The sequence below is a fragment of the Xiphophorus couchianus genome, chromosome 22 (genome assembly GCF_001444195.1).
Source record: "Xiphophorus couchianus chromosome 22, X_couchianus-1.0, whole genome shotgun sequence".
Lineage (NCBI taxonomy): Eukaryota > Metazoa > Chordata > Actinopteri > Cyprinodontiformes > Poeciliidae > Xiphophorus > Xiphophorus couchianus.
This window is the reverse complement of record NC_040249.1, coordinates 175,563-194,334: the sequence shown is the minus strand read 5'-3', so window position 1 is coordinate 194,334 and position 18,772 is coordinate 175,563. Positions and strand designations below refer to the sequence as shown.

At 38.3% G+C, this 18,772-nt stretch overlaps 1 protein-coding gene across 2 annotated transcripts in view; it reads right to left on the bottom strand.

The window, feature by feature from the left end:
• The window catches only part of cdh5 (cadherin 5), a 46,399-nt gene extending 27,950 nt beyond the window's left edge, over positions 1 to 18,449 (bottom strand). Inside the window, exons 1-7 of one of the 2 annotated variants that reach the window (XM_028006648.1) lie at positions 17,783 to 18,449; positions 7,172 to 7,411; positions 6,681 to 6,954; positions 4,706 to 4,828; positions 4,401 to 4,568; positions 4,013 to 4,194; positions 2 to 109 (exon numbers count right to left, since the gene is read on the bottom strand). In XM_028006648.1, the coding sequence (XP_027862449.1) occupies positions 2 to 109; positions 4,013 to 4,194; positions 4,401 to 4,568; positions 4,706 to 4,828; positions 6,681 to 6,954; positions 7,172 to 7,408 (1,092 nt within the window). In that variant the 5' untranslated portion in view covers positions 7,409 to 7,411; positions 17,783 to 18,449. Of the gene's footprint in view, position 1; positions 110 to 4,012; positions 4,195 to 4,400; positions 4,569 to 4,705; positions 4,829 to 6,680; positions 6,955 to 7,171; positions 7,412 to 17,444 lie in introns of both variants that reach the window. The other variant, XM_028006647.1, reaches the window with a different exon arrangement.
• Positions 18,450 to 18,772: the final 323 nt, after the last annotated feature.

Here is an 18,772-nt window from a genome sequence, read left to right as displayed (position 1 = left end):
CCTGTGCCGTTGTATTTGCGACATTGAGGTTTTCTGCTGGAGAAAATTGTAGCCGTTCATCCACCCTGACAGTGAAGGTGTAGTTATTCTGCGTCTCGTAGTCTAAAGCCTGCAGAGAGGAGTGGAGGTGAGTGAGCCGCTGCTATTTTAAACCTCCTGATATCATGTCATTTGCACATTTGAAGCCAATCTGCTCTAAAGCTGGATTCATCCTCCAGAGAGCATGTGAAAACATGAATGTTCTTGTGTTTGCTGAGCAGGAGCACATTTGCACCTCCATTTATTTGAACGGGAACGGCTGAGAACTTCAGGTGTGAAAAGGGTGCAAACGTAAAACAACCCAGGAGAATCAATCATTTACAAAACTTCAGCTAAAGCTTTTTCAAATATCCTGGTGGATTCCTCCTCCAGAATCAGAACTATAGTAGAAGTCATCAGAGTTTCCTTAACTTTGAGCATCTTTTTCATTTATGAGACAATGTTCTCAGCAGAGTTCTAAAATAGAATTTGAAAAAAACACTGACATCATTCCAGGATGTTGGGTCACATTTTTGGAGTTTTAGTTTACAGCTGAGAAGTTGCTTCACACTTAAATATTAAAAGTATATATAATACTTTTAATATTAGGGTTAGGGTTACATCTGTTTACATGTTAAACTACTACAGGGGCCAAACAGATGTTTCTGTCAGGATCTGTGTTTTTCTGTGTATTTTATTTCAAGTTTTCTGTGTTTCTGAGTCTCCGTGTTGTCCTGTCTCCCCTCGATTATTCCCAGGTGTGTCTTGTTCCCTGATTACCTCCTGTGTATTTAATGTCACTTCTGTCTCTGTGTCTTTGTCGGGTCCTTGTCTTATGCACCAGTCTGTTTGATGTCCCTTCGTTTAGCCTGTTGCTACCGACGTTGAGCCCTGGCTTCCGCTCAGTCGTGCTGCCTGGTTTTGTCGATTGTTTTGGATTTGTTTATACCTCATTCTCATCATTAAAGCCATCTTTTGTCATCTCATCCTGGTTCCACCGCGTTCTGCCTCACCACTTCATACCGCACCTCATGGCAGTTTCATAAATGTCATTAGATTAATATGTTAGATGACTTAAAGATCCATGTCTAGACACCTGCAGAGTTAGCCTTCTACTGCTTAGCACAACCAACGTCTTAATGTTGAGATGGAGAAAAATTAAATATTTGTTTTGCATAAAAATTACAGTTCTCTCCGGGTACTCCGGCTTCCTCCCACAGTCCAAAAACATGACTGTTAGGTTAATTGGTCTATCTAAATTCTCCCTAGGTGTGAGTGTGTGTGTGAATGGTTGTTTGTCCTGTATGTCTTTGTGTTGCCCTGCGACAGACTGGCGACCTGTCCAGGGTGTACCCCGCCTCCCGCCTGGAATGTAGCTGGAGATAGGCACCAGCAACCCTCCCGACCCCATTGGGGACAAGGGTGAACAGACAATGGATGGATGGTTGGATAAAAATTACAAGCAGTCTAGGCCTTTCAGTTGTTGAACACCACTGCTGGTGTGGCCAGCGATGGTATCAGCCTGGCCACACCCATGAAAACTTTCCAGCTGAGCCGTACTTAACATCCTATTGGCTGACAGCTGAGTCAGCCAATCATCTTTGATTTTCTTTCCTTTTTCTTGGTTTTGATTGGATGTTTCCACAAAAATGGAAATAAGTAAGACTGTAGTTAGCTTCTGCAGTAGTGCTAACATGGTTTCCACTGAGTGTATTGATTCATATTAAGGTACGTTATCTAATAATTTATTAACATAGATATTGTTACAGAGCTATTTCAGCCATTCACAGGAAAATGTGGTGCCTAACCCCTGAAAATACGAGTCTCAATGTGTGTAGACACTGTTTTAGTCAGTGATGCTAGCTATGCTAACAGTGCTATTCACAAATAAAAGCTGCTCAGTCATTTGGTCAATTCACTAAATATAATCGCAATGTAAATGATGTGTCAAAAGATCATTGTGACTTAAACATTTGAGTATTAAAGTCAATAAAAGTGAGCATGTGAGGAACACTGAAGCAGTTTAACTGAGTTAGCATATACAACACAGACAATAAAATAAATGCATTTGTGAATGTAAAACCATTCTAGAACAAAATACATCAGTAACAGCAGATATGTAAGTTCAGATTAAAAGACAGGTCTATTCTATGTGAACTTTTTTTAAGGTTAGACTTTTATTGCTTTATTTTTTCAACATGAAGCTACAAAATTACTTTGTTTCATCATAGCATCAACTTTGAATCCTTCCAAGGTTGCTAAAGACACAGCTTGACTTCAAGCTTTGGTACTACACACACTTTCTCACTTCCTAAAATGTTACGTTCTAACCTCAATAGTGACAGCAACTTATTTTTCTTACTTGAAACATCAGAATAATTTTCTTTTTAAATATGTCACTGTTTCCCCACAAGAATTTTGAACTTAAAAGATAAAAACCAACATGTTCCTCCTTTGTGATTGTATTCCTAATCAAAGAAGTTTTGCTTTACTCTGATTTTTATTTATCTTGAGCAAGCTCTGCAATGAGAAGCCATTATTATCCTGTTTGTTATTTTCTTTCTGCTGTGTTACAATAGCAAATTTTCATCTGCAAACAGGACAACACAGGTAGAAGGGAATATTCTGTTAACAGGATTATCCACAGTCGTAACGCTGCTCAGTCGAAGGCTATCAAAAGGCATTAGCAAACAGCTTAGCAGGAATGAAGAAGCCTTGGCGGCAGCGGCAGTGTGGACAAGAGCTGGGTTTATTTTGTGAATGCCGACGGTGAAGAAGATGAAGAGTAGCTGCAGAGCTGAGGGGCGAGTGAACAGATCAGAGCACAATTTGGTTCCAGGCCAGCAAGTGAGCCAGTTATGACCCTGCTTATTATACAATAGTGCAACTCTCTGAAGCCCTAAATACTTTATTCTGACAAGTAAACCTCCAGAAATTCCTGCAGGGATAAATATCTTCTCCAACCAGAAGGAGGCGGCTCTAACACTGTGTTGTGTACTACTGCAAAAAAAGTCTCATGTTAGATGCAGGTTAGCATTTTACGCTGTCATTACAGTAGATGTAAGGAAGCGTGATCAAAAAAAAAAAACACAATAAGGATGTCGCTGCATGGGTGTATGAGAATTTAAGAAAATCCTGTCAGGGCTCACTGCTATCATCCTTCTGCTCGACTCCTTCGTGTTTGTAATGTTTTGTGATAACAGAATGTGTTTTTACTCTCGGGTTTTAATGTTCCTGCAAGAGTTTTCTATCAGTTCCTAGGCCTCCAACATTTCAACACCAGAGTGTTACAAATTCTCTGCGGTTTTCAATTATTTCATGGAGTAAGTTTAGAAGAAACTCATCCACATTTTGGATATGCAGCTGGAGGAAACAATTCATGTGAAACACACAGGCAGAGATGTTTTCTGTTTCTTCTCTTGGACATGTTTAAATCCATCTTGCTTGCATTTTGTTGCAACAGACAATATATTTCTGTAAGGTTTATTCGCCTTAAACACTTCAGTGTATCATCAGCTATGTGCGTATTTCACATTATACCAGTGGCCCCCCAAAGTGTGGGGCATGCCCCCTGGGGGAGCGCCGTGCCATTACAGGAGGGGCGCAGGAAGCGGTATGGATGAAAAAAAAAACAGTTACACAAAAGTGTTTCACTGTAAAGATGGTTTGTAGTTTGTTTTGTTGCAACCTGAAGCGTGAAATAAACTTCAGTGGAGTTTGAAAACAAAATATGTATATAGGTTTATGTCTGGTTGAACCCCTTCATTGGGTGAAAGCCCAGACTGAGCACTGAAGTTAGATGAGAATCTTTTCATAGTAAGGCAATGGTCAGGCTAATCCAGAACATTTCCAAACTAAAATTCCTCATTAACCAAGAATCTGAATGAATTGAAGCCTAAAGATTTAAAATCTGTTACACCACATTAACAGTGAATTAAAAACAAGACTGCTTTGAGACATTATCTGATCAGTTTCTCCCCTCCAACCCTCCTACCTGTTTGAGCACCAGTATGCAGTCGTTATCCTTACTGGGTTTGGAGCTGAATACCTTCCCATTGCCACTTGGAATAGAAAAGATGGGCTGCTTGTTCTCGTCCTCGTCTAAGTCTGTTAACTCCAGCACGGCAATCTTCTCATTAACTTTAAGATTTTCTGGGACACTTATTTCATATTTTCCTTACGACAGAAAGCAAACAGAAAAATAACACATTATATATATATACTGTACATACATACATATATATTGTATATATAATTATATATACTGACATTATTTATGTAGATATGGGAGAGTTGCATGTATTGGTTCTGTGAATTTCTTAAAGCAATTATATATATATATATATATATGTTTGTTAAAGAGTTAGCTGACTGTTGCTTACTTTTGGTAAAAGACGCTATGTTGTCATTGGCGTCAGTGATGGTGATGGCCACTGAGGTGGTGGCAATGCAGCCAGACTCCCTTCCTTTCATGTCCTGAGCCCGGACCACCACCATATACTGACTCTTTGTCTCCCGGTCCAGGCTGCTTACCTTGGAGGTGATCACACCTGCCGAGACACAGACGAGGTGTTATCTTTGATGTCAGCTCTGACTCATGTTCAAGCACAAATAGTCTTACAGCTGTTAAAAAATAATAATAAAAAAATTGCAGGGTGAAAATGTTATAATGCTGCAGGGTGCCTACCTGTTTCATAGTTGATTTCAAATAAACCAGAAGTCCGGCCATTGGGCAGAGTGTACCTGACTTGTCCGTTGTCCGTGTTTGGGTCGTCTGCATCGGTCGCCTTCACTTGAACCACTGTATCTTCTAGAGGAGAGGAAGTGTAGTGATTTACACAATAATGCAGCAGATAATTGAATATTTCAGCAAAATCTTTCAAATGCGGATAGATACAAGAACCTAACTCGGCCCAGACGTTAAGGTCTCCAACACCCCCCCCCCCCCCCCCCCCCCCAAAAAAAATGATAGCCGCTGAAAAATTTAAGATGGCTGCCGTGGACTTAAAAGAAAATAAATTTTTATTTTGAATTTGCAGATATTTATCAAAAATGAATATTTTCAGTGTCATATCATACATACCGGTAATTTAAATATTACATCTACTGACTATTGTTAGTGCAAAAACAAAATTTCCTTAACATTGGAAATGAAATTAATGTGTTTGGGGTCAAACCATGGCCTACATATGTTGAATCATAGAAATTATACGTTTTTCCCCAATTTTCCATTTTCTTTTCCTGGTGGATATATTACAAAATGGTCACCATGGTTGTAGTGGAAAATATATATTTGCACTAAAATTGGCAGTAGTCATTGCCAGTGGTAGGTACAGCAAACCAAAAAGTTATATTCATTAACCACTAATTCACTAGACTAGAATCTCAACTCTGCTCATGCTAAATTGCTAAACATATACTAAATTAACAGAAACTAATAATAAACTCCTAAACATGTAAAAAAAAAATAAGAAACTTATGCTAAACTGTTAAATGCAATTTAAAAATAGCAAAAACTAACACTCAACTGCTAAACATAAAAAAGCTATGTAGCGGTAGAAGATTAGTACCACTACAAAAAAAACAGATTTTTTCCCCTTAGAGTTCTAGGGGAATTCTAACACTAACACTTGTGTTTAGCTAACTCTAAACACAAAAACACTGGTGGAAGCTAACTAAACCACAAAACACATTTTAAAAATGAATAGAAGAAAACACTAACCATTAAAACTGCATAATCGATGTGTGACAAACTCGGAGTTACAATCTTTACCTCCTTCCAGTTGACAACACTTGTGTTATTCTCATCTGCAAAGTCCTCAGTTTGAGTTTTGGTGTCTGATTTAGTAGTAAAATATTATTAATTTAAAGTTCATGAATAGGATGAAGTTATTAAAATTGGTGACATTATGTGGCAATAATTGGTTTAAAAGGCTCAAAAACGGCAGCCATGTTGAAAATGGCTGACATGCTGAAATGTGGCTAATGGGACATATGGAAAACATACAAACTCAGAGCTTAGCATATCCACACATGAACAATTTTACAGTAATATGCTGCACTATAATTGACAGCAATCACTTTAATATCTTTGAATATTGTATTATATTTGTATTTGTATTCAGCTCTCTTAATTTTTATACTTTTCGATGAAAGCCTTTGCAGCTCAAAGTCATCAGAAATGACCTGCTGGGCCCTCGGCTATCATTGATTGAACCACAAGCAGAATATGGCCCACTCAAAGTCTAGACCAAAATCCATACCAGAATCTATAGCACCAATCTTTTAATACTTGCAGTTGCAATTGTAGCAAAGTACGTTGAACAGAGATCAGAAAATATGCCAGAATGCCAATGTGCAGTATACTTTTTACATTTATATTTGTACATAAATTTAAAAAATCAAATTCTTTCCTTAGACGTTGCAATCAAGGGCTGTCTTGTGTTGAACTATCCAGTAAAATCCCCAAAAATTCATCAAATAAAGGATGTTATTTTTTTAGGCTCTGACATGTTCTGACATGTATTCTGTTTTGGCTGTATGAATTAAGTGAAGAACATTAACTCAATCAGGCTACTGTCTATTCAAGATCTGTAAAACCAAATACATTATGTATCAAAGTGATTCATTTCTGTACTTCCTCTGCTTGTGGTCCAACATACTTGTTCTCTCCATGACGGATCCTTTGTACTCTTCTTGAAAAACTGGGCAGTTATCGTTGATATCGTTCACTTCAATAGCAAATTCCCCAGCGTCCTCTATCAACAGGCCGTTTCCATCGTACATCCTGGCTGTCAGATGATACAAGGCCTTCTTCTCTCTGTCCAGACGCTCCTTGACATACAGGTTTCCTTTGTTGTCCACAATGAAGGTTTGGTTCACTCCTTCACCTTCTATTGCAAACGTCCTCACTGCCACTTTTCGGTCTGACCGGAGCTATAAAAGAACAAGGACAATACGACGTTCATAACACATACCAAGATATTCTAGATATTTATTAAAAAACTAGAACTCAATGCCCTATATTGTTGTATGGCATAAGACAAAACAAAAACACAAATGTTTCTGCTTTAAGTAAGAAAACAGTGCACATAAACAAAAACATAGTCCCAAAAGTTATAAAAATCCTAGATTAGAGAGGTATAAACCATACCTGTCCTATCTTGTAAGGGATGGGTTCCTCTCTCTCTTCTGTCACAGAAATGGTATTCCACAACCAATCCCTCTTCTGTCTGACCAGCACCGGATGGGACTCTTTCTTCACAATGTCAACCGAGTCTGGTCTTTCTGGTACCATCCCAGGAAGACCAGTGTCTGGAGCGACGATGACAAAGAATTGGAGCGCCAAAGTGAGAAGGAGTCCTGCTGTCTGCACCTGGAGCCACGCCATTGTCTAAAAACACATCAAGACAGGACCAGGAGCAGGGAGATGAAAGGAAAGGATGAGCAAAGGAAGAGGCAAGGCAGTAATGAGGGATGGAGAGAGGAAAATAGAGAAGAAAGGAAGAGTGGAGATCAAATTAAAACCACTTATCAGCTGTGGACAGATCCCTTCACTGTGCCTGGGCGAGAATTAGAGGCAAGGCCAAGGACTCATTGTCCCATTACGGTCTATGGCTGAGCTCGAGGTCTAGCTATCATTTAGGTCCAGGGCTCTTAAATCTTTGCAGCTTGGGACTCACATGAAACATTTAGCCTCTCACCAAGAGAGCTGTACTGAAAGCGTTTCACCAGAGTGGTCATTTGGGGATCCATTAAACATAGGCCTGTGACCTAAATTAGGTCCTGACATATTGGCTTTAGTGAGAAAGAGAGGCTGGCAGACATGGAGAGATGACATTAAAGAACACTTTGGACGCCTGTTTTAATCAGTCATTGAAATTTTGAGTTTGTGACAACTGTTTTTAATACAGCAAAAATAATTCAGGGTTTCCTCCAGTGTATTATAAGCCTGGCAGGGCACAGGGTTTACCTGTGAACCGCCAGGTTAAGCATCGCTTATTTATTTAAGTTTTTTCTTTTAATGTTTGCATTTTTAAGACTTTATAGTTGGTGTTCAGGTATTAATCTTCCAATCTTTCAATAGCAAGTGATATTTTCAAATTTCCTGTCAACGTTAAACGTTTTTTAACTGGAAAAATAGGACAGGCCGCTGGATGTATGACTGCCCTGGCACCCAACCACTGGGTTTAGCAAGTTTTCTGGAGGAAACTTTGTAATTGATTTGTAATGTAAGGGATTTGAGACTAATGGTTTCCATTTAAAAGATGGGTTATTTTGGTATATTGATTTGTTTTAATATATAGATTATAGTAATTTGTGTTTTTAGCATAAGATTATTTGGGAGATTGCGTTATGTCAGACGCACAAACAGCCACAATCTGGCTGATTAACTCTAACATTTTCCCTGATAAAGCTCTATGTTGAGAATTCAATCTCAAAGTAGCACAAGTCTAAAAGAAGCAAAATTTTTATCATGATACTCTGTGATTTATGAAATTTCTGTGTATCATTCAGTTCCACCATTGTATTCACATGTATAACTAAACTTCATCTAATAAGTTCTTCAAAAATGTCAACTGATTCATCTAATCTCTTCCACTAGATAGATAGATAGATAGATAGATAGATAGCATTTATTGTCATTGAACAGAATTCAACAAAATTTCCATTGCAGCTCCCGTGCAAAAGGTCAAATATATACAGTATAAATAAGCAAACACACAATAATAATAATAACAATATATACAACTAAATTAAATTACTAGTCTGAGATGGTAAGGAGGGAAATTCAGACATACTTCTGGACAATGACAGCATTCAGTTAATTCTGGAAAATTTCAAGTTTTTTTCAAAAGCCACAAGGGAAATCTATACATCCAATGTGTTCTGGGTCTCTTCCCTGTAGGATGTGCCCTATCAATACATAGGAGCAGTGAATAGTTCATGTGTATTGGGATCAACACTGTGAAATCCACGGTTTTTAGCTGTGTCAGGACAGGGTGCATTACTTTTGTCCTGATGTTATCATCTCCTTGTATAGCTATTTGTTTTTAGAGACTTGCTAGTTTTACGCACTCAGTCAAATTGATTGTGTCTCTTTAAACCATCCATCCATCCATCTTTAAACACCCTTGTCCCTAGTGGGGTCGGGAGGTGCTGGTGCCTATCTCCAGCTAAAGTTCCGGGCGAGAGGCGGGGTCACCCTGGACAGGTCGCCAGTCTGTCACAATCTCTTTATATTATTAAAACAAAAAGCAGATATGAAACACTGTGATGTAGAGATTATGATGACTTCCAAAGTTTAACAACATTATAGCAAAATGTTTCTGAATATGTTCAGTCATACCCTGACATATTGAAAAAAAAAACTAACACAATGGTTCCTAAATTATTATAGTTAAACTTTCAAACATTTTAGATGCCTTTGCAAATTCTTGGCATCACCATATTTAAAGGTTTTGTTATAACAGATGTTTTGGTAAACTGTAACACACTTTAGAGGATTAGAAACTTTGATTAACCTGATTTATTCTGATTGAAACAAAATTAAATTATTGAATAATGATATTGAATTAATTTGAGTCCCTTTTGAGTTCATGGATTTTGACTGGTTACAAGTGTCTTGCATAATTTTTTTTCTGCCTCCAAGCTTTTTAGTTTAATTAAACTTAAATAAATGTATACAAAATACCAGCAGCTGTGAGTGGAGTTGCTTTTTTGCAGTGTGCTTATGTTACCATGTCTGTTTACTTCGTCGTTCTCGTGTCTACCCCCCCAACAGGCTCTATCTAATAAAGCAGAAATGCCAGGGAAATAATCTTCAAAACACTTTAGCCTTTCTGCTCTGAACTGCAGCTGATTTGTCAGTGCAGCCCAGTCCCATCCCAGTGGATGGATTAGAGCATCTTATTGTCTCGCAGCCATTAGCAGCAGGGAGGGAGAAAGAGAGATTATGGTGAAGGGATTATTCTGGCGCAGTTCTTCTCTCTCTAATGGCCTAATCTGGTATTCTGCTGACCTCCCCTCACCTCTTCACACAGCTCTGCAGAATTAAGTGCTAACAAAGATTCAACAGTGTTTTGTGGCCTTTGCCTGACTTCCTTTTGTTTACTTTTTATACTGTTTTCTTTGTTTGGGATTCCATTAACTGAATGGCATTGTATTGTCCTTTGTTGCACTTCACTGCAAACTACAAAATGCAGGAGCTGATTGTGAACCCTTATGTTTTTATGATTTTATTCCAGTATAGCTCCAACATATACTGAAAGTCAAAGCAAGCAGGGTTTTGAAAGATTTTTTCATGTTTTTTTTAATTTGGACTTTGTCTGCTTTTCACTAAATTCCCATCCACCTTTTGAACCAGATTGATTATAAATGATGAAAATTGACAAGCTGATTACACTATCAGTATGTACAATAAGCAGTATCTAAAATGTCATGCCCTGAAGAAATCACAATTAAAGAAATTGATCATCCCTCACTTCATCATCTCCTCTATGTCTAGTTTTATGCCAATAATTCAGAAGCAATGGATCTGAAGATGCTGAATATGATGTCTTTGTCAAACTGTTTTGTGTTTAGGAATTTCATACAAAAAAGGTGAAAAAAGTACAGATTTATTCCACTGGCACAAGAAAAAAAAAGAATTTAGTTTTAAATGGCTTTTCCCGGTTTACTGAATACAAAATATCATCTTGTTACCTTCCTAAAATAATACTCTAAATCATTCTTTTGCCAAAAGGTGAGGTAGGCAAAAAAAGACTTTTGGCAAAAAAAAAAATTATAATAATAAAAAAGACTGGCCATTAGGCAACAATATTTCATAATGACTGAATGGAAGTCACCTATATATGGTCATCTGTATGGTCATTGTGAACTGGGCATGTTGCCCCATCAGAACGATAAAACTGTTGTTTCAGAGCAGACGTGTTCCAGATAAGGAACTGTGCGTCTCCTTCCTTTCATCATGTTCTGAACAAATAAGGTAATCAGACTCTGTTTTGAACATGCTGGATTTTTAACACCCAGTCATCCTTAGATAACTTTCTAAAGAGAACAGAAAGTTAAAAGAGCTACAAGAGCTATTTTAAAAGAAAGCCTTTAATTTTCGTGAAACTGAATAAAGTTTTGATTTAAGCTAAATATGTTTAGTCTAATTTATTGTTGTAAAGCAGCTCTTTGTCTTTTTTTAATAAAAAAAACACCATTATGTACATTTAAAAAAGCCATCCTACTCTTTGATTGATACAACTATTAATGCCATATTAAGAAAAACAAAATTATGAGAATAAAATTAAAATAATGAGAATAAAGTTGTAATAATAATATTAGAAGTCATGATATTCTGGCAATAAAGTTGCAATATTATGACTTTATTCTCATATTATTTTGACTTTATTCTGGTAAATGTATTTTTATTTTCTTATCGTGGCCCTAACACTCCTTTGTAGAATTGTATGATATTTCTATTCTAATAACTGCACAGTATTTTTCTGTTATGCACAACCATCACTAGGGTTTACAGAGAATGGTTAGAAAAAAATAAAATATCCAGTGAGCGGCAGTTCTGTGGACACAAATGCCTTGTTGATGCCAGAGGTTCAAGCTGATAAAACGGCAACAGTAACTCAATTAACCACTTGTTACAACCAATGTATGCAGAAGAGCATCTCTAAACGCACAACAGATCAAACCTTGAGACTGCTGGGCTACAGCAGCAGAAGACCACACCGGGTACCACTCCTGCCAGCTAAGAACAGGAAACTGAGGCTACAATTCACAAAGGCTCAAATGGACAATAGAAGATTGGAAAAACGTTGCCTGGTCTGATTGAGTCTCGATTTCTGCTGAGACATCCGGACAGTAGGGTCAGAATTTGGTTTCAACAACATGAAAGCATGAATCCATCCTGCCTTGTATCAACGGTTCAGACTGGTGGTGGTGGTGATGGTGTGGGGGATATAACCGATGTGGATAAAAGGCAAACAACATCCGTGTTGTTGCTTCTAGAACTGAAATCATTAATAGGCATTATATCCATTCCTTGGCGACTTCTAATAATTGACAGGTTTTTTTTAGAAATCTGAGTAGTGTAAAACATTTTTGTTCATTTGATGCATTGAGTCATGGTATTAATAATCTTCTTCAGTTTCTTAACTGATAATTCATTGTTTGTGGCTAACTTACAGCATCAACCATTTGACAATTTTTAGCTGATTTATGTCAAACTATATCTTTCATTAAGAACTCTATAACAAAATAGGTCAAATGGACAGTTTCAAAACTTTTATCATATTTGCAAAACATAAAATCTGAAGCCGTTTTCTTCCATTTACTTCTCAGAGGCCTGAGGCCTTTTCCCTGCATGGGCATTTTTAAAAACACTACTTCCTTCTCTTTTAAGAGTCAGTGTCCGCTCTTCGTCCATTATAGGCACTAGGAAGTGTAAACACTGTACCTTCTGGGAAATACCACTGGTCTGGTCATTTCTGGTCATTAGTGAGCTAACGCCCTTCCTGCATTCAGAGCTTCTATTGCTTCACACTGGCTTTCTCTACATGTCGTGTGATATGGACTCTTTCCACCACTTTGATTTTTTGCTGTTTTTAATGTGGTTTTTGTCCCAGGTTGGGCACTTCTGTCAGCCCTCCCATAATTTCCAGCTTTAAACTTGTTGAATTTTTCAAACTGAGAGGTGTATTTTCTATTTCTGTCTTCTCTCAATCATTCCCTTTCTAACCTCTACCTCTTCACATCGCTCATTTAGCACCTTGTTCACACTTTCCGCTGCACCTTGAAAGCAGATTTAGCGGGTCAGCGTGAAGGATAAACACACCCCCACTTTCACCTTGATAGACTCTGAATTCCAGCCCACGTTAAAACTTTCACTGCCCATAAAAATGAGTAAATTCTGTGAAAAATACAAGAATTGTAAAAAAAAAAAAAAAAAGGTTTAAATTTGACTTATTTTTTTTTACATTTTTAAACTGTGATGTTCAGGCACAAAAAGTTAGTTATTAAAAGAATTTTTAATCAAAGCATTTCTTAGATTTATGCAGAATAAACAACACCCTGAAATATCTGTAACTGTATCTGTACGCTGTCTGCGGTGGAGGTGTGGGAAGAGGCAGACACTGGAGATATAGCTGTCATTCTCAGTGAGGCTGTGTGACTGACAGGTCTGACCCAGTTTTCCAGTGGAACCACAGGCTAAACCAAACAAACTTCACATGGCCTTCAGCAACTGGTGAGATTATGAAGTCTTAACGTTTAACTTGTGCTATCGTTTCTGTTTTAATGATGGCAATATGTTTTGATTTCACGTGAAACATGATTTTTCACGTGGTGTTCTTACACGTGAAGAAACGTGTAAGAACAACATCGGCCATTCCTTTTGTTTATTCTCAACTGGATTAATGTTTTTTTTTGTCTTGCTCTTTGAAAAGAGAAACTTATGTATGTTCGGCCTTTATAACTCTCCATAAAGTTAGTCTTTGTCCACATTGATGTAGGCCTATTTCTGAAGAATTGCAACAGTTCTTGTTTGACTTAAGATGATGTAATCACTGTCAGTTCTTTCTTCTGTTAGTCTTTATTTGTACTCAAATTAGACAGTTAGTGTGATTTTTACATCAAAAGACTGACAGATTGTACTTTGAATGCAAAAAGCTTGCTGACAAACATGGCAAAGCTTTTTACACAACTGCTCAAAGAAGCAGCTTAAGGTACTAAATGAAAGTTTTCTTGAGGTTGTTTGTGGGCTATAAGCAGTTAATATCTATCTTACTGTAAATAACCTTTAATGGTATCTCTATTCAATATAAATTCAGATTGGTGCTGGCAGCTAAAGTTAAAGCCTAGTCCAGAAGGGGCTAAAATCAAAACGGACTTCTACCAACATCAAACAAATTAAAATTTAAAAATATCAGAGTAGCTTATTCAATCGATGGTTTATGACCTTTTAAACCGTCATCACAATTGCATCCGATGGTTGTTTACACCAGTAGAAGAGGCGGTGTACCACCAGTAACCTTCCTGTTCGAAGCATGATCTGACTGTGGAAATGTAAAGCATTTCTGGTGTCAGAGATGCTGGACTGATTCAGAGCAACAAAAACCGCTATTAGCGATATAAAGCGATGAAGTATTTCTTTACATTTTTGCATTTGTACTTTAAAAGATGATGTTCAGTCAATGTTGTAGAATTCGTGAAGTGCCACTGATTTCATGAGAATCAAAAAGATAAAGAGTTTAACCGTTTACATATGAAACTTCAAGGAAGTTAAAGTGATGTAGCTAATAATCGAAATTCCAATTTCAGGTGATGTTTTTGCTTTGTGGACTTATAACTGGGAAAATCCAACTTTTGGCAACAACTGGAACATACTTTACCAACCTTGTGTTTAAGTAAATGTAAAATTCTTACATCACCTGACTTTAACCATCTATTCATCCATTTTCTGTACACCCTTGTCCCTAGTGGGACAAGGGTGTACCCTGTGAAACCCTTTCGTGAATGTTTGGGCGAGAGGCGGGGTTCACCCTGGACAGGTCGCTAGTCTGTTGCAGCCCTGACTTTAGCCACTAAAACAAATTTCACATTGATTTACTTTTATGTAAAGCTTTACACATTCTTTTTTTTTTTTTTTTTTACAGTAGTAAGAACCACAAAAATAGCAAAACTAACTGGTTTTCTGAAATGTAACTGGAGCATTTAAATGTGACACCATTTCCTGTGACTTCAGGGACAAATGAAATGCAGCGTGTCGCAGACCAGAAACACTACGTGTTCTCCTCGGTGTATTCTTAGTGCATGCCAAATTTAGATCGCTCTTTCCAGCACTCCATCCATGATGTCTGTAGTTTTCAAAGGGTTGAAAATTTGTACTCGTAAATTGTTGCATAACTGTAACTGTGTAGCTTGTAATCATATTTCATAAACTTCTCACAGATAAAAACCTCTGATTTCACATGTATGTTTGATTTGAAAAGCAAGGAACAAATACAAATCCTAAATATATGCAGGTTTATTGTCAAATTTACAAATTCAGACTCGTAAGCATACATTTTTCAGCTTAGCACATACAACACCTTCTAAAACTATTTTCAATTATTTTTTTCATAAAATAATCCTTTGTTGCTGTAACTAATCATCAGATTAGCAGTTGGATGTTTCTGAGATGGCCCTGCCCCTTCCTAGACAAAAGCTGATTCTTACCAACTGATGTCATCAACAGAGGGACGTACTGCAGATAAAATATTAACAGCTTTTAATATAAAAAAGCGATTTTAATAAAAGCTTCAAAAATCCCAAACTGTCCCGGTGAAGACAGCTCTGGACAAAAACATGTAACCATGGTAACAATTTTAGTTTCTCTGATTTTTAAAAATGATTCCCAACAAAAATGTCAAGCACTTATTTGCAGAGAAAAACAATACTGGTTTTCTTACCAAACACAAGAATTATATGATAATAATTGTTAAACAACACAGTACTTATATTAGTTTAGAAATTGCCTTTCATTGTGCTGCTGAGTTCAGCTGATCACCAAGACCTCAAGATAATGCCTCCTTTGGTCAAATTCAACATACAGTACATTCCAATGTAGATATATCTACAATGATCTCAAAATATCTTAAAAGTTGATGCTTACAAAAAAGGCATACTTTATCTTAATGTTTGAGAAAGCATTTCTTTGAACACCACTGATTTTTTCCCTCTTTGGGTTTATTTATGTGTCAGTGTTGGTGTTAGCGTGTGTCTTTCACTGAGAGTAGAACAGGTTGAATCACTTCTAACAATCTGTCTGCCAGCAAGTCATAGCGACACACAAACACAGACGCTGCAAGTCAAATCAGGCTAATTAGACTTTCACTCTGTCCTGAAGGATGTCTGCCAACTCCAAAACCGACGCTAATTATGCCATCTCTGCCCATCTTTTATTCCTCAAAAATCCATACCCTACAGCTTAAATCAATGCATTACAAGAAAAAAGTGCTGTAAACAATTCTTAGCATTAAACAGATGTTGAAACATGACCTTTAAGTTTCATTTAAAGCCTTTCAAAGCCAAAATCAAAATATGGAACCCTTCAAAATTCTTCCTTTTTTTACTTTTGCTTTTTTACTTAAAACCTTACTGAGTCCTTCCTGTATTAATGGAAGTGGAAACCAATTTGCCGAACAATAAATAAATATTGTATAAAAGGCCAGAGTTTAGTATGCTATGAAAAAAAGAAGGGGAAATGCAGGTCAGTCACTGAGAATAAACCTTAACTGGGTCTTTCAGCAGTAATCAGTGACTTGAGCTGAACTAACAGCACCACAGCTGGACAGCTTGTCAACCTCACTGACATATATCTGAATGAATGAACGGCTCTAATCATGAATCTTGGGTATGTGTGCAAGTTGAGTGAGCACACGTGTGTGGGCGTGCGCGCATGTATGTGAAGTCTCCCAGATGGCACCCAAAGGATTTTCCCTGATAGTTTGCTCTTCAGGAATTAAACCACCATGTTTAGTTGGCAGTGGCAGCTTTCCATGTAACAACTAAATCAAATCACTTCTGTCGCCCTCTGGAGAAAATCCACCACAGAGGAGTGAAGATTACCACAGACAAAAACAACAACAAAAAAAAGTGAGGTAATCTCTGAAACCTGTGCTAAAATCTGTGTTGGAGGCGTTATTTCACCTTCCGCTCTGCCAAGAAACCACAAAGCTAATAAATTAGGACTCCACTGCATATCAGGGAGTGCTTCATCTGACAAAATGACACCACTCAGAAGACAAGATCGTCTCCAATTGTTAAATATTAGATGCGTGTCATCAATACTTCATAGGTGAAGCCAACTTGAGCTCTCGACAGCGGCGACAAATCGGTTTCCTCGCAAAATGTAGGAACTCTTCAAAAGCGAGCAGCCGAGGACCCTCCTTGTGGATTTAGTTAAATTTCTTCCTGCTGTGTCTACAAATCAGCCCATTTCATTTTAATGGGCCTCGGCTGTCCGTCTCCAGGAATGACAGTCCACCCCTGGGGATGGCACAATTACCGCATTCAAATCCACACCAAGCTGTCCAAGGCCATTGCCGTAACATATGTGAGGAGTGACAGGTGCTGACAACCTGTCTGGGAAGGGGTTATCACTGTCAGCTCCAGTTATTTTGGTGCCTTCTCTGAGACGATTTTTCCCCACTATTCATCAGCATTTCGCCCCGGAGTGCATGAGAAAGTGGCCTGGAGCATTTTCAAGGGATCTGGGTTACATTTTTCTGGCGTCTCTGCAGTACGTCGCTCTTCAGTCAGAAGTAAAATGTATATTCACAGGCCCATTTTCTGAACAGGGATGCTCTGGTTGGAACACTTCATCATGCCCACAGAGAACTCCTAATTTACCTTCATAATTGAGATGGAAAAAATTAACTGACCTGGTTTGACTCTTGTCTTGGTGAAGCCCAAATCCTCTAGCGATTGCGTGCTTGATCGAATATGCTGACAGTCTGCTTTAACTCTAGAAACAGGTGTTTTCATCAATGTAAGAGATTTCAGCTGAAGTAGCTATTTCCTCCAAAGCCTTTGACTGAACCTTTTCCGGGAATCAGAAAGTCTGTTGAAGTCTCTTCAACAAGTATCGCAAAGATATAATTCCAAGGACACTTCCAAAGTCAGATCCCAGAATATTTAAGAATTAGATTATTGAAGAACCTCGGCTTTTGCTAAGACTTTGGGCTTTAAGCTTACAAGTAAGAAAAAAAATCCAGGTCACTCCAAGTCGGGAACCTGTGGGTCCGTCTTCTGGGTTCAGACTGATCAGAACCGCTGCTGGTCAGATTCTGATCTGGTATTTCTTCAACCGGATGACGTCTGACTCGGCTAAACAGAAACTCCAGGTTCTGATGTTTTTTAGAAAAAAGTCAGATTTCTAGTTTTTTGGTGTTTTATCACCAAAATGTCTTTCTCCTTTTCGTCCTCAGGTTGTAGAGGGTTTTTCCCCCCTCAAGTGTGAATCCAACAGATTCTCCGTCTCAGTTTTTTCCCTTGCTCTTCTTCTCGCAGACTGCTCTGATGTGGTTTTCTCATTCCCAACATCCAAAAACTGTTGAACCACAGCTGTTCGACTCCAGTCCCCTCTCGCACAGGTCACTGCCCACTTCCTTTTTCCTGTTTTGTGGTTACGGTCTTCTCTGCCGGTGATCTCTGCTACTGCTCCTTTTTTCGTATCCTGGAAAAAGCAGGACAAAAACTTAGAGAGACTGGCTCCCCTGGTGAGGAAAGGGGTCGATGGAAAGAAGGCAAAAAGAAAGCAGCGGGAAGGCAGAGGGGGAGCGCATATGTCAGAACGGCTCAAAGATGCACAATGAAGGCAGAGAAAGCAGCCAGCCCATGCTCGAGAAGCAGACGGGGTGAGGGAGTGTGTGTGTTTGAGGAGGGAGAGGAGAGGAAGTGTAATGGAGAGTAAGGTGAGAGAGGCACTACTCTCCTCAGTCCATCTCAGAAAAGCAGAGAAGAGAGGTGGTGGGGATTTATGATTCATGTGTGTGAGATAAGGATTACGTTAAACAGGTTATTGGGGATAATCCTCAGAGATTTCCCCACGAGACTAGTAAATATTCCAGGGAGCTGACTTTGAGATAAGAGTTTGTGTGAGTGTTACTGACAAAGTGATCTTGTCTAAGCCTTGAAATGAGATGAGATGAGCAGGACTTTTGCCACACACAAGGGGACAAACATTTTCCACCTCACACCGACTCCCCTT